Consider the following 27,477-nt stretch of genomic DNA (forward strand, 5'->3'; position numbering starts at 1 on the left):
CAACAGATATAGGCAAATCTATATTAGCTTGGTCCTGTCCTTCCCACCTACAGACTATGTTGGTCATTGAAGTCACTCACCACATTAAAGGGCCAATAGAGAGACTTAGGTGGTGCCCTATTGTAAAAGCATGACCATATCCCAGAGATGTGCCTAAGTGCAGAGATGTGAGGCCAAATGACCAGTAGGGTGCCAGCAATTTTTTGTTGCACAATCATTTTACAAACTTCATAAATAATCCCTGCTATCTCACCTATCAGTTATTTAAATCGATTCTGGCTGCTTTTAATGAGTATGTGAAAATATAAAATACTACTACTACTACTACACAATCAAATGCATACAAAATAAAAATACAGCACTACTAGTAACCAAAATATTCTATTTACAACTCTTAATGCACACATAACTAATGCATAAATGTGATTTAAAGGGGTTGTAAATAAAAAAAAAATTTTTTGCTGAAATTACTGTTTACAGGGTATAGAGACATAATAGTTAACTGATTCCTTTTTAAAACGATTAAAAATAGATAAAAATCAATCATATAATGTACCTGTAGTTTCTAGTTTCGTTTTTGCATGTGGTTTCCTCCCTCTCTGCCTTACAGAGCATACAGAGCCATAGAGCAGTGATAGTTTGGAAAACGAAACTAGAAACTAGACACACGTAGATAGATTCAGTAAGAGTTAGGTCGGCTTATCAGTAGATAAGCCGACCTAACTCAGAATCTACGCCGACTTATGTTTAAGCGTATGCTCAAACAGAGATACGCTTAAACATATCTAAGATACGACGGCTTGCGCCGTCCTATCTTAGATTGCAATATTTCGGATGGCCGCTAGGTGGCGCTTCCATTGCGGTCGGCGTAGACTATGTAAATGAGTAGATACGCCGATTCACGAACGTACGCCTGGCCGACGCAGTACTTTTACGCCGTTTACATAAGAGATTGGCCGCGTAAAGTTAGAGCTGGGCCCTAGTTGGAATAGTAATGTCAAGTATGGCCGCCGTTCCCGCGTCGAAATTCGATTTTTTTACGTCGTTTGCGTAAGTCGTCCGTGAATCGAATCAATAGGCCCGTGCGGCGTACTTAGCCGCAATGCACACTGGGAAATGTAGGCGCCCAGCGCATGTGCAGTTCGCAAAAAACGGAAGGTCAAGCCCCATTAACATACAACACGCCCCCCTCAAACACATTTGAATTAGGCGCCCTTACACCCGCCGATTTAGGCTACGGAGCCGTAACTTAGCAGGTAAGTACATTGTGAATCATGTACTTGCCTCGCTAACTTACGGCGGCGTAGCTTAAATTCCTTAAAGGGGTTGTAAAGACAAAAATATTTTCCTCTTAAATTAAAGTCTGACAGTAGCTGATAAAGTAAAAAGCAATGTTTTGCATTATAACTAGTTTGATACCTGTTGAAATCGAGCTGTTTTATTCACCTCCGTCACTCCTGAATCGTTATTCTCACTGACTTCCTGGTTTGCGGTGCGCATTCATTCTACATCACGGCCTAATGGGAACTACAGTTCCCATTAGGCTTATCCTCCATGCCTGTGAGGGATAAGAGAGCATCTTCACGCAGGGCTGTAGTCATAGGGAGGGGGTGAGCACATTCTGCTTTCCACCATGCAAAACAGTTCAGATGCTGGTGGAAAGCAAGAAGAGGAGAGACAGGAAATGGCATTTTCAAACCTGGATTACTGTATTTTGGAGGTCAAAAGGAAAAACGAGGTAAGTGATATTTAAATGCTCTAGCTTACAGCAATCAATTGATCTAATAAAAAACGAACCTTTAGCCCTGGTTCACACTGGGTACGATTTGGAACGATTTGAGATGCGATTTGACATGTCAAATCGCATCTCAAATCGGCGGCATTTGCCGGCAATTGTCGGCAATGGCACTGTCCTAATCAGTGCGACGCCGCATCTGCGATTTCAAAAAGTAGTTCCTGTACTACTTTTTGCGATTTCAGGCCGCGATTTACATTAAATTGCGGCCAAAATCGCGGCCGCGAAATCACGGTAAAATCGCGCATTTTACCGCGATTTTGAATTCGCAGCAGTGTGAACCTAGGCTTAGTGTTCCTTTAAGCTACGCCGCCGCAAAGTTGAGCAAATGTACCTGAATCTAGCTAACAGTAATCACACCTCCTTGAAGTTAGGCTGCATTCACAGCTGAGCATTTTGTAGCCTGAAGCCTGAAGCTATAAAAGGCTAGAGGGGAAAAAAATACATTATTCTCAATGGAGAATCGGGCTGATTTGGGCGTTTTTGAACGTTTCTATTCCCATGGAAACACTCGATTCAAGCGTCTAGCGCAACAACGAGTGTTTCTATGGGCGTTTTGTTGCTTTAATCTGTGAAATAAAACATTCATCCAGGAAGAAGATAAAAAAAAAAAATCTACAAACATAGCAACAAGTGATGAAAGAGATGATCATTTTTCCTATTTGTTAAATATAAAAACGATGAAGTTCAAAAACGTCGGACAATGCTGTATGCAAACGCGCGAATACGTGTGAATACGCGTGACAAAACGCCAGAAAAAATTACCGAAAACGCTACGCTCAGGTGTGAATGCGGCCTTAGTGACCACAGAGAGAGAGCTCCCAGTACTGTGGTCATCAGGAAACAGACAACCAGGAAGTGTGGAGATCAGAGAAGAATTACAGCAACTTGAGAGCAAAAACAAACAATGAGGACATGAAAACAGCACTGCATTAAGGTAAAGGAAGCTATTAAGATAAAAAAAAATTTTTATAAAGTATATGTAAAATTATCTAACGAGTACAAACAATTATGGTACAAAACATGAATTATTTTGTGATCCCACATTGCTCCAACCCACTCCTTGACGCAACATATGAAAACAGTCCTCCATGATCAGTGCTTTCAATCCGTACCTTGTGCATTAGTCTAGATGATAAATCAGATCAGAATTTCAAAATAGCCTATAAATCAAAGAAGTGGTAGATGATCTTCTGAGTGCATACTGACCTTTGCATAATCTGAAGGTCAACATGATCTGGTGCTAACTGGATTCAGAGGTCGGGTTTCCATAAAAAATAATATGCTGTTTTTTCTCTGAAATTATTACTTAGATCCACATAGGTTTAAGTTAAAAAAAAGTTTACTTGTTAAATAAAAAAAAAAAAATGTAATTAGAAAAACACAACAACCAAACAGATTCAGTTCATTCAGTAGGGTGTGAGAATTAAGAGACTGCAATGCAAGCAAAAAGCACATTGAATGAAAAGATGTAATAATATGTTGTACAAATCCACCAATTTTCCTCTTTCAATAGATTTTATTTTAAGCAAGCAAATTGTAAAAAAAAAAAAAAAAAAAAAAGGGACTCTAAATAAACAATGAAAGTCATGACACTTGAACAGAACAAAAAGCACAGGGGCTGAGTGTAGTGAGAGTTATGCTGCCAATATCCCAAATATATTGAACAAATACTATGCACCAAAGTGCAGAAAGAGTCCCCTCTGGGACTTTAGAACTGTGGTGTATTTAGGTTTTGTGCTGCCCTAGGCCTGACTAAACTCGTGTACCCACTAATTTAAATATGACCCACCCCCTTCCTGTCAAGGCCACACCCCTTTATGTTTAAGACTCACCCTGACATTTTCGAGTGGGGACACTAGTTCTCAATGCCTGGGTGGGAGGGGAATGGATTCCCTTAATTTGCATAGATTTCCTCTTACTTCCTGTTTAGCTATGGGGCAGAAAGTGAAGGGAAATCCCTGCAATGGGACAGGGATGATAAAAAAAAATAAAAAAAAAAAAAACACACTGACAGGGGCTATAACCCTCCCTTACTCTATACAAAATGAAAAAAAAAAAAAAAAAAAAAGTGTTGCCTATAGTTGTACTTCAAGCACAAATTTCTGATCATTTTATGGAGAGGACTAAGAAGATATAACAATGCCAATGGTACAGCAGAAAACATATAGCACAGTGAGGAAGGTTTGTGGTCCAGGATGATAGGACAGTCAAAATTAGAAAAAGCTTGCTTTACACCAACAGTGTAGCACAAGCCAGCGGGGACACCTTCCGTGCTGCCCCCCTGCAAAGTGCTGCCCTAGGCCTGGGCCTTGTTGGCCTAGGCCAGGATACAGCGTTGCTTTAGAGGCAGAACCACACATAAAGTTAGTCTAAAAGGCAAATGCCTATATTTATTACATAATCACATCTATGAAAAACTAATTTCATACAGTGAGATATGGGAGGAATGAAGAATTGTTCCTCTAGACGCAAAGAGTGCCCCTTAGTATTTTTTTAATTGTAAAGTGTTTCTAAAAAGGCAATAAAAAAATAAAAAAACAAAAAAACTAACAAAAACATGTTATACTTACCTGTTCTGTGCAATGGTATTGCACAGAGCACTCTTCTTTTTAGGTCCCTGCTGAGTGTCCCCAATAGCAAGCCTCTTGCTATGGGGGCACTCGAGCAGGCTTGCGCCAAATAGCAGATACTGATACTTTGATCCTGAATATTTCTGTTGCCCAGGAGGTTTTCTACATGCGTAAATTTCCATTCACGCACATCACCAATCAGGAGGCCATAGGAAGTCTTTCAAAACTGTCTAAATGCACCATATCTTTGCAGAGCTAAATTAAAACCTCCCACTCCCAGTACACCATTACATGTGCAAGTAGGCATTCTCCATTACACAACTCTGCTCTCTATTTTAAATATCTAAATGAACTACACTTACATTATGCCTTTTGTTTTATGGCTGTGAGCTGTGAAATTACTATAATCCCTGCTTACAATGGTATAACAAACAATACCACGTCAATGCAGGACAAACAGCACAAAACAAATTCCAATGCAGGGTGTATTCCCAAACTGGCCATACATATCTGTCAATTGTATGATATTAAATTCAATCAAAAGATGACCACGATGTCTATGCGGTTACAGCATTTCTGGTTTCATGCTCCATGTAGTAGAAGATCAGCCTAGTGAATCAAGTGAAGTTCTAGGGGTGAAATTGAATTTAAATTGTTTTTATTTGTGTGAACGGCCAGATATGTTCAACACCAGACTCCCATACCCATAACACTGGCCATTCACCTTGCAATCTGATCACACAATTTCCTTTGGATCCACCAAGAATGGATTGTGTAGGTAGAGCTTTTTCTACATAGTTGTGGTAGATCAAAAAAAACTTGTATACAGACTTGCATGGTCATCCTTAGTCTCGGTTAGGTTGGTGGCTCGACCTACAAATGTCAGTTTCTTGAGTAGAAGGGTAGGTCCGGTCTCATCCTCTGCTGGCTTTTGGAATAGCCAAAGTACACACACAAAGCTAGAAAAAAAAGTTTTAAATTCTATTCTATTCTTTCTTGACATTTTCTTGCTGCTGGTTCAGGAAAAAGTTCTCAGATCTATTCCCAAAAGTAGTCTCAAAATGGGCCTACTAACCATCTGAAACAATGTTTTCTGATCAAAAGGGTCTAAAAGAAGAAATATCACTGACTGGATACTACAGACAGTATCAACAGACGCTCTTTAACTCTCACATTCTCCACGATGCCTTCTACCCTGCCTAGTGCTGAGTTTTTAACCAATTCGTTCTTAAAGCGGATGTCCGCTGAAAAAAAAAATATTAAAAGCCAGCAGCTACAAATACTGCAGCTGCTGACTTAATATTAGCACACTTACCTGTCCTGGAGTCCAGTGCCGTCCGTAGCAGAGGACGAGCGATCGCTCGTCACTCTGCTGCCCCCCCGCCATCCTCGGTGAGGGAACCAGGAAGTGAAGCGCTCCGGCTTCACTGCCCGGTTCCCTACGGCGCATGCGCGAGTCGCGCTACGCCTGCCGATTGGCTCCCTCTGTGTTCTGGGAGCCGAGTGTTCCTAAAACACAACGGGGGGAAAGGGGGGGGGGGGCGGGAGGTGACGTCATGCCCGCAGTTTACCCGAGACTGTGTGGCCGGAAGTGGGTGCAAATACTCTTTAGACAGGTGTCTGCACCCTCTCCCCCTGAAAGGTGTCAAATGTGACACCGGAGGGGGGAGGGTTCCGATCAGCGGGAGTTCCACTTTAGGGTGGAGCTCAGCTTTAATCTTTTTACTGCAGAGGAACCCTTGAAATATTTGTTAAGTCTCAGGGAACCCCTGCTAAAATGACGTTTTTTTGAGGGGGTCCGTGGGTAAAAATGTCTTGACTTTGACACCAATGGCATTCTTGCCTGACCGGTATTCTGTTGGCTCTGCCAAATGGCATTGGACCAAGAACTTTGTAGGCACCATCAGATTTGAGGTCAACCAGCAACAACTCAAATGAACCCCCATCAACCTTGTCATGCCTTTGGCCTATAAATAAATAAATACAGTAATATCTTCTGGACTTGTAATTCAAATATTGTCCACTAGATGTCACTCTTAACAAAGGACTGTTGATGGGCAAGTTCTATGGTAATATACATTTACTGTCGTGTTACTGAAAACTGTCTTCACTTCCTATCACCACTCTTTCTTCTCCTTTCCACTGGACAGTCCACATGAAGTAAGCTAAACCTGCACCACATGTTTCCTAAGTTTTGATCCAACTGGGACAGCATCGCTGGTATGATAAAGACTGTGTATCTATATGCCTAGTAGACATTTGTTTGTGTTCATATAATTCTTATATGTTCATTTATTTGTTTGTCTCTAGGTTTTACCATTATTTATACGCATCCTATATGGCCACCATCTGTTCATCGTAATAAAGATCCAAAGTTACAGACAGTCTGGTTATTTTGGATGCAAGGTTTAAGCTGTATGTTGAGCTACATATACGCTAGGGGCAAATGTTTAGCTAGAACAGAACAGTGAAACAGCGGCTATCCAGCAAGTGGGATTTAGGAAAGTGACTACACAGAGGCCTGCTACCCTGTCAGTGCAGCCACCTGCATACAGCGATACAGCAGTCTCTACACAGTCAAGCATTCCTGCAAGCAACATGTCACATAGCCAGGCATCCTCACTAAAGACAAGGTCCCACGTTTTCGGCTTCTCTAGATCTTCCTCCGTAAGCAATGCATTTGCTATCGCGCATGCAAAAGCCGAAGCCGCCCAGAGCCGAGCAGCCTTTGCTGAGCAAGAAATGCAGATTAAAAAGGAGAAAGTGCAGCAAGAGGCGCAGAAAGCACAGTTAGAGTCAGAGGAAGCCCTCCTAGAAGTAGCCCTAGAGAAACTCACCATAGAGAAGGAAGCAGCAGCTGCCATAGCCGAAGCAGATGCCTTAGAATTAGCTGTATAACCGAGAAGCGAATGCAGCAGACACAGCAATATTCTCAACTTAGAAGCTGAAACTCAAGATTCTCTACAACGAACTTCAGATTACATCAATCAACATTTCAAGCCAAGCAGTGACAAAGATGACGTCAAAGAGACAAGCCAAAGACATTACACGATACCTCCGCAACAAACAGAGCCTTCTAATCATCCTCTGGAACCAACGTCCAAGTCAGAACGGTATGACAGAGGCCGGCTGGACAACCTCAAAAGGTTTGACTACAGGACCCCTGACCCTCTGTCTGGACAGTGCTGATTGGCCCTGTGCAGATCACATGCACTCTCCCAAGAAAAGAAAATACACACCAAACTGAGCATGGGGGGGGGGGAATCTTTGAAGACAGGATTAAACATAATTTTTACAAAATGTGGAGGATTAACCCCTTAGGTTCCACAGTGAGTTTAACCACATCAGCTCAGGAATAGCTATGAACAAAAGACTACCGACAATTTTAAAAAAAATAATACATATTTTTTACTTTCTGCATTAAAACATATCCCCAAAAAATGTCTTCATCAATTTAGGCCAATATGTATTCTGCTACATATTTTAGGTAAAAAAACAAAAAACAAAAGCGTATATTGATTGGTTTGTGCAAAAGTTATAGCACCTACAAGCTATGGGATATTTTTTAAATTTTTTTTTTAATATTAATGGTGGTGATCAGCGACTTATAGTGACCTTAAAAAAACCTGCACAGTTAGCGCCCGAAAAGTGCAGTTAAAACTCAGCTAATGCACAGCAAAAACGACCTGCGCTTTAGCGCCATTTTAGTGGCGCTTCAGTGCGAAAGGGGTCTTGGTAAAGGGAAGGAATGTCTAGGTCGCAAATGTTTTTCCAACAAGCTGGAAAATTCAGTGTGGGCAATATATTAACTCATCTGATGGTTAGAGAAGCTCATTATTGTCCTGTTGGTATACAACACTGTATCCTGGCCTAAGCCAACAAGGCCTAGGGCAGCACTTTGCAGGGGGGCAGAACGGAAAGAGTCCCCGCCGGCTTGTGCTACACTGTTAGTGTAACGCAAGCTGCTTCTAATTTTGACTGTCCTATCAGCCTAGACCACAAACCTTCCTTACTGTGCTATATGTTTTCTGCTGACATGGTTATATCGTCTTAGTCCTCTCCATAAAATTATCAGAAATCCGTGATTAAAGTAGAACTATAGACAACACCTTTTATTTATTTTTCATTTTGTATAGAGTAAGGGAGGGTTATAGCCCCTGGCAGTTTATTTTTTACCATCCCTGTCCCATTGTAGAGATTTCCCTTCACATCCTGCCCCATAGCCAAACAGGAAGTGAGAAGAAATCTATAGAAATGAAGGGAATCCATTGCCCCCCCCCCCTCCCAGGCCCTAAGAACTAGTGTCCCCACTCGAAAATTCCAGGGTGGGTCTTAAACAGAAATGGGTGTGGCCTTGACAGGAAGGGGTGGGTCATTTTTAAATTAGGGGGTGCACGAGTTTAGTCAGGCCTAGTGCAGCATAAAACCTAAATACACTACTGATGGTATCCCAGAGCATTGAATAGCACTTACTTCAACCTAAGACTGATGTAAAGTCTGCAGGTGATTTTTTTTTTTTTTTTAACCTTTACAATAATCAGAAGATAATCTTTTATGTCAACAGTTGTGCTATTTATAATGTAAGCATGCTTTCCCAAGAACGTGCAAGCAAGAAAAAGGTCCTGTTCATTCCTATGAGGTAATTCGATGAAGATTCCTTTGACAAAAGCCTATTGAAACGTTTAACTAATCTTTAAAGGAGTTGTAAATAAAAAAAAATTGTTATGCTGAAATGACGGTTTACAGGGTATAGAGACAGAATAGTTAACTGATTCCTTTTAAAAACGATTAAAAATAGATAAAAATCAATCATATAATGTACCTGTAGTTTCTAGTTTTGTTTCCTGCCTCTCTGCCTTACAGAGCCATAGAGCAGTGATGGTTTGGAAAACGAAACTGATTGGTGCTGAGGGGTTTTAGACACACAGTAATCACACCTCCTTGATTAGTGACCACAGAGAGAAAGCTCCCAGTACTGTGGTTATCAGGAAACAGACAACCAGGAAGTGTGGAGATCAGAGAAGAATTACAGCAACTTGAGAGCAAAAACGAACAATGAGGACATGAAAACAGCACTGCATTAAGGTAAAGGAAGCTATTAAGATCAAAAAATAATTTCCTTTACAAACCCCTTAATACTATTTAGATTCAGTCCAATTGTCTATTGATAGGTTGATATATCCAGTGCGTTTCTAGTCCTGGGATTAGGTAGGACTACAAACAACCCAGATAATGTACTAGGGCCAGTAGTTATTGAGACATCGTACATTGTTACAAGGAGAATTCACTACAGATATTTATTTAGAGAATACTTTTTTGAAACTATGAATAAGAACGATTGTGAGCATTGTTCTGCTTTATAAAATAAAAATTTAACAAACCCGTGCTATGGTAGTGTGTCCAAACAACAAATTAATAATTAGGGCTGCTGCTAAAGTATAAAAAGGTAAGTACCCCAAAAGTTTGAAACAGAAAATTAACGCTGCTCCTATAAATTACTATATGTATATATATATATATATATATATATATATATATATATATATACATACATACACACACATACACACATACACCTACATATACACACGCTCAGTGCCAATATAGTGCAAATGACTGCAATCAATAAAGTCCATAAACTATGAAATGATGAGCCTGTGACAAATTCAAAAATTCTGGTGATTTTTCCGTGCTCCCCACTCACCAGATGGAAATGGTATATGTGCCGGTATTAAGGTGGTGATGTCCGTACATAAAATTTGTTGTAATTGGCCTTGGAGTATGGGTATCTGCTGGCCTTCTCCCGATGATCAAGGTCCCTCAGACTCGCTCGATCAGCAACAATCCATGGTGGTATAGTTTCAACAAAACAAAGGAGAGAGCATATAGTGTAATATTGCTATTTATTTATTTTTTTAAATCATTACACTTACAACAAAAAAGATACAATCATACAGAGATTGCCGCAAGGCAGTAATCTCTGCATGATTTTATATTTTTTGATGCAAGTGTAATGATTTAAAAAAAAAAAAAAATTAAAAATAAAATAGCAGTATTACACTATATGCTCTCTCCTCCGTTTTGTTGAAACTATACCACCATGGATTGTTGCTGATTGATCAAGGTCCCTCAGACTCACTCATCGGGAAGAAGACCAGCAGATACCTATACTCCAAGGCCAATTACAACACATTTTGTGGACGAAAATCACCACCTTAATACCGGCACATATACCATTTCCATCTGGTGAGTGGGGACCCAGGAGGGGAGCACAAAAAAAAAAAAAAAAATCACCTGAATTTCTGAAAACGTACTCACATTTTTGAGGTGCTTCCAGCGCTCTATACGCGCTTAAAATGTGGTTAAATAAGTAACACTGCACAAGCCGCATATGTCTGTCTCCACACTAGATCCGGGCACCATGCCTTCCTACTGCCCCTCCCCTACGTGTTACTCCACAAAGTCACGTGGCTTCCTATGGGGGATTCTGCTTTAATTCATACCGAAGATATTGTATTGGGTTAAAGTCAGGACTGTGCAAGCCAGTCAAGTTCCTCCACCCCAAACTCGCTCAATCATGTCTTTATGGACCATGTTTGTGCACTGGTGCGCAGTCATGTTGGAACAGGAAGGAGTTCCCACAAAGTTGGGAGCATGAAATTGTCCAAAATGTCTTGGTATGCTGACGCCTTAAGAAAGGGGTGTCCAAACTTTTTTCAAAGAGGGCCAGATTTGATGAAGTGAACATGTGTGAGGGCTGACCATTTTGCCTGACATTCTTTGAACCATTAAAATTCGGTCTAAGTGTGTTCGTCCGAGCACTGCCCAACAAGAATTCTCTTACCTTTGTGGCTGTGTGGTGAAGAGATGAGCTTGGGCGTGTTATTTGGATATACTGTATATATTTATTTTGTGGCCCCAACGAATCCCAGAGCGCTGCTCAGGACTAAGGATGAGCTTGTGCGTGTTATTTGGTTATACCGTATTTATTGGCATATAACACGCACAGGCTTACCATTTCCATGAATGCAGCCTCACCATTGCAACCAATGCAGCCTCACCATTGCAACCTCACATGTGGCATAAATGCAGCCTTACATGTGCCATGAATGCAGCCTTACCACTGCAATCAATGCAGCCTTACCATTGCAACCAATGCAGCCTCACATGTGCCATAAATACAGCCTTACCATTGCCATCAGTGCAGCCTGATCAATGCCCATCTGCAGCCTCGGAGGGGGGCGGGATTAGTGCCGACAGATTACAAACAGGAGAATATCTCGTTTACTCTGTGGCCTCTTTAATACAAAGTCCAGCCTCCTATGATAGACAGGACAGTCGTCCAATGGCATCTCAGGAGACGGAACTTCCAATACAGACGCTGCTGAGTAAACAGGAGATTCTCTTCATGTAATCCAACGGCGCTCGTCCTGTCCCCTCCAAGGCAGTGCCGATAAATACAGTATATATCTTTTGTGGCCCTGAGGGCCACAAACAATATATATATCCAAATCCCCAGGGGGGCCGTATAAAATCAACAGGGGGGCCGTATTTGGCCCATGGGCCGGACTTTGGACATGCCTGCCTTAAGAGTTCCCTTCACCGGAACTAAGGGGTCAAGCCCAACCCCTGAAAAACAACCCCACATCATAATCCCCCCCTCTACCAAATGATTTGAGTCAGTGCACAAACATGGTCCATAAAGACATGGATGATAGAACACCATTGGGATGAATTAGAGTGAAGACTGCAAACCAGGCCTTCTCATCCAACATCAGTGCCTAACCTTACAAATACTCTTCAGTATTAATGGTAAAACTTTACCATAGACACACTCCTAAACCCTGTGGACAGCCTTTCTAGAAGAGTTGAAGCTGTTATAGCTGCAAAGGGTGGGCCAACTCAATATTGAACCCTACAGACTAAGACGCTATTCAAGTTTACGTGCGTGTAAAGGCAGGCGTCCCAATACTTTTGGCAATATAGTGTATACTGAGAGTAGTCTGTTTAATAAACTAGTAGAGGTTTCATAATATCCTGCCGTGAAGTCAGCCAAACAGCAATGACAGCTGACAACTGGGAAAGAATTCTGCTGACTCATGATATGCTAGAACTGTACAAAATTATTTTGTCATTCAATGCTTAACTCTCATTTTTCACACAAGCCAGGGAAATATTTACACACTCAAACATTTCAAATACATTTTCTAAGGCTGGGTTCACACTACGGTTTTCCCGTCCGTCAGCCGCATACGATTTCAGTATTGAAAACGTACGGGCACGGACGGGAAAACGTATAGATAGAGAATGCATTGCAAATCGTATGCACTCAGATGCATCCGGGTGCGTACGATTTGCTGGCAAAACGTTTTTTAAACGTACGCAAAACCGTGTTCAACCACGGTTTTGCGGTCGTTTTTAAAACAGTATGGCAACCGCATACGTTTTCCTTTAACATTAATGTCAATGGAAAACGTACATATGTGCGGTTCCATACGTTCCCGTCCGTTTCAGCCGCATACGGTTTTACATATAAATCGTATGCGGCTGACGGACGGGAAAACCGTAGTGTGAACCCAGCCTTAGACTGAAAGATACAAAATAAAAATGTTAGCTTTTCTCTTGTTAAAAAATAAATAAAAAAAAAAAAAGTTAGCTTTGAGTGCAGTTGGTTGCAATGTTGGAGCTGTGAAACATCTTTGATAAATAAGGCCCCATGCACACGGGACGCTGTTAAACTCATGTTCAGAGGCAGTTGGACACTTTTTTCAACTGCCCCTGAACTCATTCAATGTTATCCTATGTGACCATGTACACTGTCTTGTTTATTGCCATGTATATGCAGTTGTGTTTAACCTTGTTTTTCTGAAAGCAAAAAAAATTTGTTCAGACGCAAAACGCATTTGCATTTATAAGCGTTTTTAAAGGTGACCTTTTTTACATTAGAAATCTCCAAAAATTATGGCAAATGATGAAAAACCATTAAATAAATATATATATATAAACTGTAATTGCTTGCTTCTAGACGCAAACGCGGTAAAACGCTGCTAAACACGGCATGCAGATGCAGCAAAACGGGTGTTTCTAAACGCCGGTTTCAGCTTTTAATCAGCAGAGTTTGCACCAGCGTCCTGTGTACATGGGGCCTTACAGTTGAATTTTATTTTTCAGCATTATTAAAGCAGGGGTTCCGCGGGAAAACGTTTTTTTTTTTATAGGTTATTGTAACGCTGATAGTACAAAGAAATGTGTACTCACCAGTCCCATAGTCCTGGCCGCTAGGATGACGATTTCCCCGAAAACGATATTTTATAAAAATGTATGATGGACATTGCCATCTTTACTCCGGGCACTCTGAAGCCCTCCTGTGCGATCTTCCGGGATGCACGCTCTATCCCGCGCAAGCGCAGTGTGCCGGCGAGCCGCGCCGTCAACACTGCATACTTACAATGGGCGAATTGTATCCGCCCCCGGTCACATGACCATCACATGACCCGGTGCAGTCATGTGACGTTTGAAATCTCTCGAGATTTCTGCTCTGGCTGCTGTAAAGAATAGTGTCTTGTCATCGTCCAGAGACACACGTGATAGCTCCCAAAATTCATTGCGGTGCAAAGCGACACGCCCAGTCCCGCAACCCTAGAACCAGGAAGTGCCTGGACGAGCAGCCATAAAGAAGGTATGGAGATTTTTAGAATTTTTATGAATAGCCAAATCGTTATGTACATCGGGGGAACTAGTGAATCGGACAAAGTGACAAAATCGGGTGAACCTCCACTTTAAGAACTAGGATGAAAGTTTGCGTGTGGAGGGTGCAGACGTCACCAGGCCTTTGAGGCTTTGGAGTCCAAGAATTACCGCTACTCATCTTTATTTACCTGCTGTGAAAAAAAAAAAAAGTTAAATGCTGAAGAGTGTAAAATCTGGTGCAGCTCATAAAACCAATCAACTTCCAGGTTTTATTGTCAAAGCAAACTAAGTTTAGAAGCCGATTGGTTACTGTTCACAGCTGCAACCAGATTCGGAGTGCTCCAGTTTTACTAAATTTCCCCCATTATGACACACTAAGGGCCCTTTCACACGGAGCGGATCAGTAATGATCCGCTCCGTGTGTCCGCTTTGCTCAGCGGGGATCATCCGTAAAATCCCCGCTGAGCTGGCAGCTGACAGGGCGGTCCCCGCACACTGTGCAGGGACCGCCCTGTGTTTCCTCGGCTCTCCCCTATGGGGTATCGGACGAACACGGACCGTATGTCCGTGTTCATCCGATCCGGCAGCCGGAAGAAAATTTGGATTTCTTCCGTCTGCAAATGCGGATCTTTGCGGAGGCGGACACCCGTAATCACATAGGGATCCATGTAAGTACGGATGAAAATGCAGACATACGGTCCGCTAGTGTGAAAGGGCCCTTAGACCCCTTTCACACTCAGGCTGCCTGTGTGTTAGCGGTAAAGCGCTGCTAGTTTTAGTGGCGCTTTACCGCTGTTTAAGCAATGCTTTTTGCCTGCTAGCATGGCGCTTTTAACCCCCGCTAGCGGGTAAAGAAGGGGTTAAATACGCCCATGTTGCAGTGCTTCCGAATCGCTTTTCAGCGCTGCCAGACCGCCCCAAAGATGCTGCTTGCAGGACTTTTTCTAACGTCCCACAAGCGCACCACCTCAGTATGAAAGCACCCGAGCGGCATGAGAGACAGTTTTCAGGTGCTTTACAGGCGCTATTTCTATGATTAATGCCTGAAAACTGGCACGTACACACGGTCGAAATTTCCAACAGCAAATGTTCGATGGGAGCTTTTTGTCAGAAATTCCGACCATGTGTAGGCTCCATCGGACATTTGCTGTCGGAAGTTCCGACAACAAAAATTAGAGAGCTTGAAATCCGTTTTCGTAAATTCCGAGCGTGTGTGGACAATTCCGATGCACAAAATTCCATGCATGGTCTGAATCAAGTACGAGACAGAAGCGTTCGGTCTGGTAAAACTAGCGTTCGTAATGGAGAAAGCACAATCGTCACGCTGTTATGGACTGAAAAGCACGAATCGTCTCTCACCAAACTTCGATTAACACGACTGCTATTGAACTTCCCTTTAATAGTGCCGTCGTACATGTTTTATGTGACCGCGTTACATTAGTGTGAAAAGGGGGGGTCTTAAGGGGGTTGTAAACAAACATATCATACGCCACTGTGCAGTTCGTTTTGCACAGAGTGGCCCCCGATCATCGTCTTCTGGGGTCCCCCCCCCCAATGGCACTCACGGCTCCTCCCCACATCGGTAAACCCCCTAGGAGAAGCGCTTTCCCTGGGGGTTATCGTGCGGGCGTGATCCCGAGTCCATCATTTGCATCCATAGACACAGAATGCCGGACTCAGCCCACCCCCTGGATTTGATTGACCGCAGCAGAAGCCAATGGCTGCGCAGCCATCAGTCTATCCAATCAAGACCCGAGAACCCCCGGGCAGAGAGGTCTCCGGCGGGGGGAATTAAAGGCCAGAACAAGAGCCGCACCGTCCAGCCGTCATTTGATGGCCAGCGGGCGGCAAATGGTTAAGGAGACATGCTGTTATCGTTCCATCCACAATTATTTTATCAGGCATTGCAAACAGCTATGACGGGCCAAGGCAGTAACCTTTGACCGCCAGGACAAAGAAATAAGGATGCCGATTGGTTGTTGGAAGCAGAGCTGAGACCAGGGGTGGGCAGGAGGGACAGATGCCCTGGGCACTGTAGTATCATGCAAGGTGGGGGGGGGTGCCACAAATAGATTGTAGGGAGGGGTATTTATGTTGGAAGGGGGAGTTTGCAGAGGGTAAGTATTGGTCTACAAGGGGAAATTTGGTGTGGAGGGGGATTTGCGTAGGGAGGGGGGAGAAGAAGATTTGTACTAGGAGTAGGAGGGGGCATTTGGGAGGGAAATTTGTGCACTACTAGCAGGTGACATTTTAGGGGTAGAGAATATGTGCTAGGGGGGGTGATTTGATGAAGGGGGGGGCAAAGATTTGTGCTGAAATGGGGGATTTCAGCAGGGGGTGGATTTGTACTGGGAGGAGGGGTAAGCATGCAGATTAGTGTTTTTATGGGGGAATTTTTGCTGACACATAATGCTCATACATCCCGGGGGGGGGGGGGGGGGGGGAGCGCACTTTGGTGTGTTCATCCTGGGCTCTAGGTGACCCAGCACTGGTTGAAGGTTATTTCATTCTACGCACACTGGTCTTTTCTTTGTTACCCCAACACATGCGTCAAAGCTGAGGCAGACGTATCGCGGTTTGCGATGCTGTACTCTGCTTTGAAACTGGTAATGCTTCCAGGACTCAGCAACATTTAGTTTCGTTGGGAGGACCGTCTGAGAAATAACAGATGACATGACAGGTTCTCTTTAACAAGCCCAACAGAGCTGAACTAGCAAAATACTGACCCAAATAGGCATATGAAGTGCATTTGTAAAAGCAAATATTCCAACTCATCTGCAACAAAGATTCAGTGTTCTACTCAGAGTTGCCATTTCCTGCCAGATGTTGCTGGTTGTGTGGAAATTACCCATAACTCTCTGTGTTCTTAGGAAAGGGGCGGCTCTGTGCGGATGGAACGCCTAAATAGAAAACCATTGCAACTTTACTGTTATATGAATCTGCTGGAATTTCTTGTATTAATATTGGTGGACATATGGGCGTTTGTTATTGGCAGCTTGAGGTGTTAAAGCTGAAACCTGGTTCACAATGAATGCGACTTTGAAATCGTGTGACTTCACTTGAAAAAAAAACACAATTTCAAAGCCGCATGTCGGCGTCACTTCAGGTGCAACTTGGCAGACATATGTGCAAATAAATAGTGCGGGAACTACTTTTTCAAAATCGGTGTGGCACCGCAAAGTCAGCGTCGCACCGATTCCAACTTTCACATTTCCGGCAATAGGGTCATGAGCTTTGGACCTGTCAAATCACATGACAAGTCGCACCAATGTGAACTGGAGATTGAACAGGACTGTCAATTGCTGCTATACTGCCCCTGAAAAGCGATCCACTGGGAATTACTTTTCAGAGGGTGGTAAGCAGTACTAGTAATGTGAAAGAAGCCTAACAGTGGGGCCCTCCCCTGCACTGCAAAAATGACATGCATGTTTAGTCTGCAGGGATACAGTGTATTACTTACCCTACCACTTGATCCGGCAGGCTCCACCCCAGCCTTCAGACCGGCGCGCTTGCGACCCTGTCCGAAGCTCAGTGACCGCGCCCGCTGGACCCGCAGACCCGATCGATATCGGTGTCCCGAGATCGGTCACCGGAGCTTGTGGCAATGTCAGTGATCGTCTGTTCCCTGATATAGGGAAAGACGATCACTGACATCACACATCCAGCCCCGGCCCCCCTACAGTTAGAAACACATATGAGGTCACACTTAACCCCTACAGTGCCCCCTAGTGGTTAACTCCTAAACGGCAATTGTAATTTTCACAGTAATCAGTGCATTTTTATAGCACTTTTTGCTGTGAAAATGGTCCCAAAAATGTGTCAAAATTGTCCAATGTGTCCGCCATAATGTCGCAGTCACAAAAAAAAAAAAAAAAAACGCTGATCGCCGCCATTAGTAGTAAAAAAAAAATTATTAATAAAAATGCAATAAAACTATCCCCTATTATGTAAACGCTATAACTTTTGCGCAAACCAATCGATAAATGCTTATTGCATTTTTTTTTACCAAAAATAGGTAGAAGAATACGTATTGGCCTAAACAAAATGTTTTTTTTTTTTATATATATTTTTTATAGCAAAAAGTATATATAGATTTTTTCTCAAAATTGTCGCTCTATTTTTGTTTATAGCGCAAAAACTAAAAACCGCAGAGGTGATCAAATACCACCAAAAGAAAGCTCTATTTGTGGGGAAAAAAGGACGTTAATTTTGTTTGGAAGCCACATCGCACGACTGCGCAATAGTCAGTTAAAGCGACGCAGTGCCGAATCGCAAAAAAGGGGAAGGTCCTTAACCTGCATAATGGTCCGAGTCTTAAGTGGTTAACCCAGTTCAGCTGTAACCATTCCTCCCAATCTATAGAATATCAATATCTGATGTGGGTGAAGTAATAAGCAGGGCTCTGTTAACTAGTTCCATAGCTGGTCATACATTATATAATTTTCTTATTCAATTTCCTTTAGATTTACCTTAAACTATATAGTGCAAGGGCCTGTATGATTGCATCCAAATGGAAAGTGTTTAGGTTTGACTTGATATTATACAGTTTTGGTAAATCTAAAGGAAAATTGTATGATGTATGGCCAGCCTAATTAACGTACTTGTGTAGATACCTGGACACTGGCATGGAAGTATCAGATGTGCTCTCTTAGCTCTGAACCCTTAGGGCTCTTTCACACGGGCGGCCCGTTCAGGTCCCCCTGACAGTTTTTTAGGCGGACCTGAACGGGCGCTCCGTGCTCCTCTGTGACATGCCCGCTGACATCCGACCCGCTCCGATCCGCCAAAGTGTGACGGAGGAAAAACCTACTTTTCCTTCTGTCTGGCGGATCGGATGAACACGGACAGACGGTCCGTGTTCATCCGATCCCCCATAGGGGAGAGCGGAGAAAAGACTGGGCGGTCCCTGCACAGTGTGCGGGGACCGCCCTGTCATCCGCCGGCTCAGCGGGGATCAACGGAGCGATCCCCGCTGAGCAAGCGGAGGTTCACGAGGCGAATCATTACTGATCTGCCCCGTGTGAAAGGGGCCATACACTGTACAATCCCCTTGAGGTCCCGCTCACATTCAGAACTGCAGCAGGTGTCAGTGCAATGCTAACGAGTCACAACACCCCAAACGCAGTTCACAAATGTAGTGCGTTTGTCTGCACTGGATCGCATGGTACAGAAGCATTATGCGATACAGGTGTAGTGTGCGTTTTTATTAGGGTGCGTTTTATTAGGGTGAACCAGCCTTAGGGCTGGTTCACCCTAATGCGTCTTCAAAATTGCGTGATTTTACTGTGATTTCGCGGCTGCGATTTCAGGGAATGACAGTCTATAGAGCTGAATTCGCATCGCACACAGATCAAACTCACACAGGACCCTTTTTTAACGCAGCTTAGATTCGCAACGCATTGATGTGAATGGCACTCATGGAAAACAATGTTAGTTAATGACTTGCGAATTTGAGCAATCGCAACGGATCAAATTCACAATAGAATAAGCAGCAGTGTGAACCGGGCCCAAGAGCTATTGATAATTATATACTAGAAGGGCCTGTGCGAAATTCTAGAAATTAATTGTATAGGTTTGATCAGATTGGTGTGTGTATGGCCACTCTTTTATCTACCATCAACTATACAGTACAAGGACCAGCCTGAGTGGATATCAATTGAAAGTATTGTTTAGGTTTGTCCTCATATTATATTGTTTTAGTAAAACAAAAGGGGTGTACTAACTTTTGTTGCCAGTGGTTTCGACATTAATGGATGTGTGTTGAGTTATTTTGAGGGGACAGCAAATGTACACTATTATACAAGTTGTACAGTCACTACTTTACATTGTAGCAACGTGTAATTTCTTTGGTGTTGTCAAAAAAAGTGAGGGGTGTACTTACTTTTGTGAGGGGATAGAGGGATCACAATTGTGCAATCAGAGGTATTGCATTGTGAAGCATTGTACAATTACATATTATGGGCCGGATTCACAGGCATCTCATATGCGCTACGCCGACGTAAAGCAGAGAGCCAAACACCGAATTCACAATGCAAATGCTCCCAACGTTGCGCCGGGGGAAACGTAGGCCCGCCTAATTCAAAGTAGGTGGAAGGTGGGCGTGATCCATTTAAATGAAACGTGACCCCATGCAAATGTTGGGCCGAACGAACGGCGCATGCGCCGGCCCGTGGACGCATCCCAGTGCGCATGCTCAGAATCACGTCGGAAATACCCCTTAAGATACGTCAAATCACTGCCTACGACGTGAACGTAACCTACGCCCAGCCCTATTCACCTACTACTACGTAAACAACGTAAAATACGACGGCTGTTCCCTGGTCAATACCTTAACATGACTTACCCCTGCTCTATGAGGCTTAACTTTACGCCGGACGTACGACTTACGTAAACCGCGTATATAAATGCGCCGGGCGCAAGTACATTCGTGAATCGGCCTATTCCCCCTTATTTGCATATTCGATTCGTAAATCAATGGAAGCGCCCCTTGCGGCCAGCGTAAATATGCGCCCACGATACAACGGCGTAGGAAACTTACATCGGTCGTAGGAAGCCTATTTTCAGGCGTATCTAGTTCTGTGGGCACGGCGCATAGATACGACGGCGCACATTTATACTTACGCGGCGTATCTCGAGATACGTCACGTAAGTGCTACGTGAATCCGGGCCTATTGTTCTATAGAATATGACCAGCTTTATCTTGATAGTCAACATAAATTCTAATACTTTAAAATGTAAAAAAGTTTGACATTCGTGACCTGGCTTTTTTGACGCAACACAGTGCTAACTTATCAGACAACCAAAGCTGTTTAAGGCTGGGTTCACACTTATGCGATTGCAGACATTGCATGTGATTTGCACCGCATTCCTGTGCAGATTACATGCGATGACTGTGCGATGTGAATTCAGCCATACAGATTGCAAGGCTGAAATTGCGTCGCATTTGCACCAAAATGGGGCAGAAACCTTTTTGTGTCCGCACTGGAATCGGAGTGCATGAGTGTTCAGACCCATGCCATCCAATTCCATCTGATTTCACAGTTCGCACTGCGTTCTGCAAGCTGATTTGTGGGTGTCATTAACGTTATATTGACACTCGTAGCAGTTCGCAGATTACAGTTTGAACAACCTGCGATGTGGGAACCCGCACAGGAATCGCTGTGGTTCCTGCATCGCACCAGTGTCAACCTAACCCAAAAAAAAATGTTCAAAGCAACAAAAAGCTTGTTAATGTTTGTCAGATAATGTTTTTTAAGTTACGAGGGAATATTTTCTCTGTTTAGTATCCACGTCTGTGTTCTTGCTGGGGAGAGGCGCCCTCTCTATTTATTGTGAAGACCATTAGTGCTAAGAAATCCTGTCACCATGGCATAACGGGATGAGGAGAAATCTTCTAATGGGGACACCTGTTTGGACGACAACTGTCCAAGGGATGAGCTCAGGTGTGTTTGGATGGGAGTTTTAACCCACCAGGACTCTGTCAGTATAAACCCCCATTCACACCATGCAATTTGACAGGTCGCACCCTATTTTTGGCAATGGCACTGTTCAAATCGGTGCGACGCCGACTTTGCAATGCCGCATTGATATGAAAAAGTAGTCCCCACACTACTTTTGACAAATTCAGGTGCGACTTGCATAGACATCTGTGCATATGAAGCCGCACAGATGACTTCCAAATCAGACTGACATTTGGCTTTGAAATCAGTCGATTTGAGATGAAGTCGCATGATTTCAAAGCCACCTTCAGGCCGGATTCACACTTGTGCGGTGCGAATTTCAGCTCCGTTATCTCTGCAGAGAGATAAGAGAACTGTTCAGCAGATTAGCTCAGTTTTAGATGCAAATTTAGAGACTTGGGAGAGGGGCAGTACCGATCCTGACCTCCCTGGGGCCCTAAGCAAAATGAAATGTCACATTAAAAAGTTGAGAAGGGAGGGGGGGCTCTGCCGAAAATGACATATCACATTAAGGTTGGGGGGGGGGGGGGTCCGCTGTCGGAAATGACATCTTACATTAGCTGGGGGTGCTGACTTCTTACCTCTTCTCCCATGCAGCCAGCGAGGTTGAGAAGCGGGGTGAGCGGCCGAAAATGACTTCTCACCAGGTGGGGCCCTCCGCAGCTTTGCGGGGCCCTAAGCGGCTTGCATAGTGAGCCTATAGGGCGGATCGACCCTGGGGAGGGGGGGGGGGGGAAGTGTATTGAGCTGAATGAGAGAAATCCTGAAGAGAAATTACCGTATTTATTGGGGTATAGCGTGCTCCCGCGTATACCACGCACCCCTAAAGTAGCCCCCGAAATTCCTGTAAAAAAAAAATGTTATATGATTTTATTACTTACAGTTTTGGTGTCTTCCCAGCGTCCATCGTCCAGTCCGGCGTCCGTCTGCGGCCTCGGTGGTGTCCTCCTGGCTTCTCCAGCGCGCGCCTCAAGTCGAGTCCCCGCTTCCCGCGCTCAGTTCGAACGCCTCCGCCGACATATACCGAGTGCAGTACACTCCGGTACATTTGGCAAGGCTCTGCTTCGCTCGCGCTCACGCTCTGTGACGTTTATGCGTGAGCACGAGCGAAGCCGAGCCTAGCCGAATGTACCCAGGTGTACTGCACTCGGTATATGTCGGCGCAGGAATTCAAACTGAGCGCGGGAAGTGGCTATCGGCGTATATCGCGCACCCACGATTTTCCCCTTATTTTAAGGGGAAAAAAAGTGCGCGATATATGCCAATAAATACGGTAACACATGTGCGAATCAGATGCGTGCCCATAGAAGATAATGGGCCTGAATTTGCACCTGAGCCGCAATGCCTAGAAAACGCACACGTTTTTTCGGCAATGCGCAGTGCGAATGCATCGTACATATGTGAACCAGCCTCATTGAAATCAATGTAGTTTATAATGTTATGCGAATTGGATGCGGTTTAAGCCGCAACCAATTTGCATAGGTGTGAACCCGGCCTCAACGTGAATGAGGGTTAATGAACACAAGGGTGTCTAAATGGAGCTTCTGATCAGATCCACCTGAAAAACTGTCGGGTAGATTGTACAACCTTTAACTAAATAATCTGTGGTGAATCATTTTCAAGATCGCAGTTTACAAGTATTCAGGAGGCAGTATTGCATGCCTGTTTTTCAACCCCCATAGGGATTTTACATTAAAGGGAAGAATTAAAGGAACTAAAGAACTAAAGGCAGAATTTTTTTTTTTAAATAACAAACATGTTATACTTACCTCCGCTGTGCAGTTAGTTTTGCACGGAGTGGCCCCGAATCCTGTCTTCTGGGGTCCCTCGGCAACTGTCTCGGCTCCTCCCCGCAAAAGCTTTCCACGTTCATGCGAGCTCCCTCGTATGGTGGAAAGCTTTTGCGAGCGCGCTCCCGTGATACAGCGGCGGGCATAGCCGCCGACTGTATCACTCGGCCTCGCCCCCCGGCGCGCCGCGTCATCCGCTGTGATTGACAGCAGCGCCAGCCAATGGCTGCGCTGCTATCAATCCGCCCAGCCAATCAACGGCCAGGCTGGGAAGCGAACAGGATGACGAGGACGCGCCCGGGACTTTCGAACAGTGAGGTAAGTAAAACGGGGGCTCGGGGGGGCGTTGCTGTCAGATGTTTTTTTACCTTAATGCATACCTTTACAACCCCTTTAAATCACCACAATGCAAACATCACAGCCACACACTTGGTTGTGACATGGTCCTATTGACTTCTGTGTGTAAGGCCACATTCACACCTCTGCATTTTGTAGCTTGAAGCTCCAAAATACTGGAGGAGAAAAAAAAAAAAATAATAATAAAAAATCTCCTGAAGCCAAACGCCTGAAGCTCAAAAAACTTCTGGAGCTTTTTTTTATTTATTTTTTTGTAGCTCGATTTTGTCAGGATTAGTGCGTTTTCTGCTTTTTTACATTGACCTGTACAAAAGCGTGGCAAAATCGTGCGACTTTCTGCCTGAAAACGGTATACTAAGTTGTGAATGCAGCCCGAGTTTGACAGGCAATGCTGCTTGTCAAACTTCAAATGTCAAGGTAAAATTGCTGCCACACAAAGCATCATCACAATGTGAACTCACCCCTATGGTCACCATGGAAATTTGGAGGTGAGAAGCCACCGATCAACTGCCTGCTTTTACTGCCCCCAGTGTGAACAAAGCATGGAATTCCCCTTACATTGGAGAAATGCCATCATCACCGTCAGTTTCCTTATATAAGGTGCAGTACTAAAAGTGCCCGAGATCACTGATAATTTTTTGGAAAAGGTTGCACTTGTATACTAATTATCAGGCCAACTTGCAATCCCACAATCAGCTGTGGGGCGATCACACAACCAAGCCATTGTTTACATTATGCAGTGTGATACATAACCCTGACCACAATGACATAACTTTACACACAGTACTACAAAGCACATACCAATGCCTTCGATAAAGACAAAACCAGTGATGATCAATACTGGGTGCCAGTTAAATTCTGCACTGTCTCCGTCCCATGCCAGTCCATCACTGTAGTGCAGCACCCAGACCAGGACAAAGATGACCAGTGCAAATCCCAGCAGCAGAGAGGAGACAAGGAAAAAGAGGAAACTTTTGTAGCCCTCCATCTTCAGCAGCCCATGCTCTAATAGTGAACTGGCTGTGTAGAGTCTGCAGGCCCACACCTCCTTCCCTCCCCTGATGTGATGGAAGAAAGGAGGAGAGCCAGGGAGGGTGGAGGAGAGCTAGGGAGGGTGGAGGAGAGCTAGGGAGGGTGGAGGAGGGCCATTTCACTCAGTTTTTCTACTCACTGGATCTTCTGTGTTAAAATAACAGAGGAAGAATGTGTTGTGCAACCTTGGCCTGGCTCAGGTCCCAAAGCATCTACACGTTGATTCTGGTGTCACTTATTTAACACACTGCTCAGATGCAGACAATAAAACAGACTTGTACGTAGCAACAGATTCTGCATATTAGAAAAAAAATTAAAAACAGCGCTTGCGAATGGGTGAATCTATAGAATTAATAAACCATAATAAATGTATAATTTGCATAAATTAATGTAGCGCCTGTGTACTTTCAGTCCAGGTGCTATTTCAAATTTAGAGGGGAATTAGAGAGTTAATTAGCTCTCATCCAAGTGATTTGTGCAAATCGGGCCTCTGTTCTAGCTGGGCTGTACTGTCGGTTCATTCTGTGTTCCTGGGGTGCCTTTCCACCCCGGGGCGACAGGTGGCAGCAGTGGAGTTCAGTCTGGAGCGCCTCTTGCCAGCAGCCAATCAGAAGGGATTTTCCCATGTGGGGCATGCTGGGGGAGGATACTTCAGACGTCATTAGGCAGGGTTCTTGTTCCGGGTGTAGCGCCCACCTTCAGGGTGGCCACGCATCACAGGCCCCGGCGATGTGGCCTACCAGGCCGGGGTGCACGTGCTACGCGGTGTTCTTGGTTCCGGGATCCTGTTGGCCCGGGGGAACTGAAGCTATGGCGGGGCCCCAGTGATTGACTGGGTCCTCAAATTTTCAGAAGAGATCCCAAGCGAGTTGTGCTGTTCGGTGGGGAGTCAGCTTGAGGAGAGCCAGAGAGGCGGGCGATCCAATAGGGCCTCGACAATCCATCGGGGATCGAGGTGACCGGACACTGAGAGGTTGGATGTTGGCAACCTGTCAGTCGGTGACCAGTTGAGAACTACCTGAGTGAGATTCAGGCACTAAATCCACTAAGGAAGATTTACTTCACGATCTACGTTCTGGGAAAGGGCCTGTGGCAGAAGTTCCTCCCTGATATTCATTTGCATCAGGTCTGTGGCAGAGACTTGTTCTTCTTCAAGGTTCCAAGTGATACTCTGGCTGCCAGGTCGGTGTGAGAGGCCTGTCCAGGTACACTATACCCATTCCGGCTGGAGTGGCGACGAAAGCCAAGTGCTGTTAGAAGCAGGACTGCTTCTGTATTGTTTAAGCCTGAATCTGCTGTTTTTCTCCTCTTCATACATCTCTCCCATCTCTCCAAGTTTATCGTTTACCGTGTTGGTATAAATAAAGCACAAGAAAAGACACCTGCTGTTTGGACATTCCGTCATTGCTGCTCTCATCGACTACCCTAGACGTCGGAGCTATAGAGGTAACAGGCCATCCCTATTCTAACCAGCGGCTCCTGCGGGGGTAGCGCTACATTAATAAAGTGCTACGTGCTCAAAAAAAGTGCTCAAAAAGTACATAAGTGCTCCAATATTGTTGCTGGTGCTCCACAATTAGAACGGTGCCACACTCCCCTGATGTGACCCCACTCACCAAATGGCAAGGACCCACAGCTTTGCAGTCACCAAATGTCCAGGACCCACAGCTTTGCACTCACCAAATGTCAAGGACCCACAGCTTTGCAGTCTCGGGTCAGAAAAGCTTGGATCCAATAGGATCAGTTGGGCAACAACGTTTTCACTGATTGCCGCCACTACTAGTAAAAAATAATTCATTAATATACATAAAAATATCCCATAGTTTGTAGATGCTATAACTTTTGCACAAACCAATCAATATACGCGTATTGGGATTTGTTACCAAAAATATGTAGAAGAATACATATTAGCCTAAATTTATTAAAAAAATTGATTTTTTCAACTTTTTTATGGCATATGTTTTAGGCCTGGTTCACACCTATGCATCTTTTTAATGCGTTTTCAGTTTTGCAGAACCACACTACAGTCCATTTACCATGGTTTCCTATGGATATAGTTCACATCTGGGCATTTTATGGAAAGGGCCTAGGTTCTATAGACTTTAATGGATCAAAAAAATTTAGCACTCACAAATCCCACTTGATCTAAGTGGATCAAACTGGGCAACAAGAGTTGTATTCTGTTGGCCAACACTTTAGCGAAAGTCTTAAATTAACCCCGATCACTAATATTGGCCTATAGTTTGCAAATAACGTCGGGACCTTTTCCAGTTTTGGGATAAGGTATATATGAGCTTCAAATGTTTGTGGAGGGAACACTGAGCCCTCAGACACAGAGTTGAACACTTTAGTGAGGACGGGAATAAGAAGGGGAGCAAAACTTAAAGGGGTTGCATCCTAAGCATTAATGTGAAAAAACTTCTGGAAGTGACTGCCCCCCGTTTTACTTTTCCTGACCCCCGTCTTTTCCTTGGTGGGGAGGCACTGTCCCTCTGCACGGGGTCCCGGCTCTTGATTGGATAGATTGATAGCAGAGCAGTCATTGGCTCCCGCTGCTGTCAATCAAATCCAATGACTCGAGCACTGGGGGGCGGGGTCGAGTCCGGCATTCATTTCTATAGACGCAAATGCTGGACTTTGGAGCACGACCACAAGGTAACCCCCCCCCGGGACAGCGTTTCTCCCAGGGGGGTTATCTGATGTGGGAAGGAGCCGCAGAAGCTGCCGAGGGACACCAGAAGTTGAGGATCGGGGCCACACTGTGCAAAACGAGATGCACA

General features: G+C 44.2%; 1 protein-coding gene across 1 annotated transcript in view; it reads right to left on the reverse strand.

Annotated features, from left to right (window-relative positions):
* LOC120944020 (cytochrome b reductase 1) overlaps positions 1-24,777 on the reverse strand; it is a 38,095-nt gene extending 13,318 nt beyond the window's left edge. The window contains exon 1 of the mRNA XM_040357764.1: positions 24,467-24,777. Coding sequence (XP_040213698.1) covers positions 24,467-24,653 — 187 coding nt within the window. The 5' untranslated portion in view covers positions 24,654-24,777. The remainder of the gene's footprint in view (positions 1-24,466) is intronic.
* Positions 24,778-27,477: the final 2,700 nt, after the last annotated feature.

This window comes from Rana temporaria, chromosome 6, assembly GCF_905171775.1.
Source record: "Rana temporaria chromosome 6, aRanTem1.1, whole genome shotgun sequence".
NCBI lineage: Eukaryota > Metazoa > Chordata > Amphibia > Anura > Ranidae > Rana > Rana temporaria.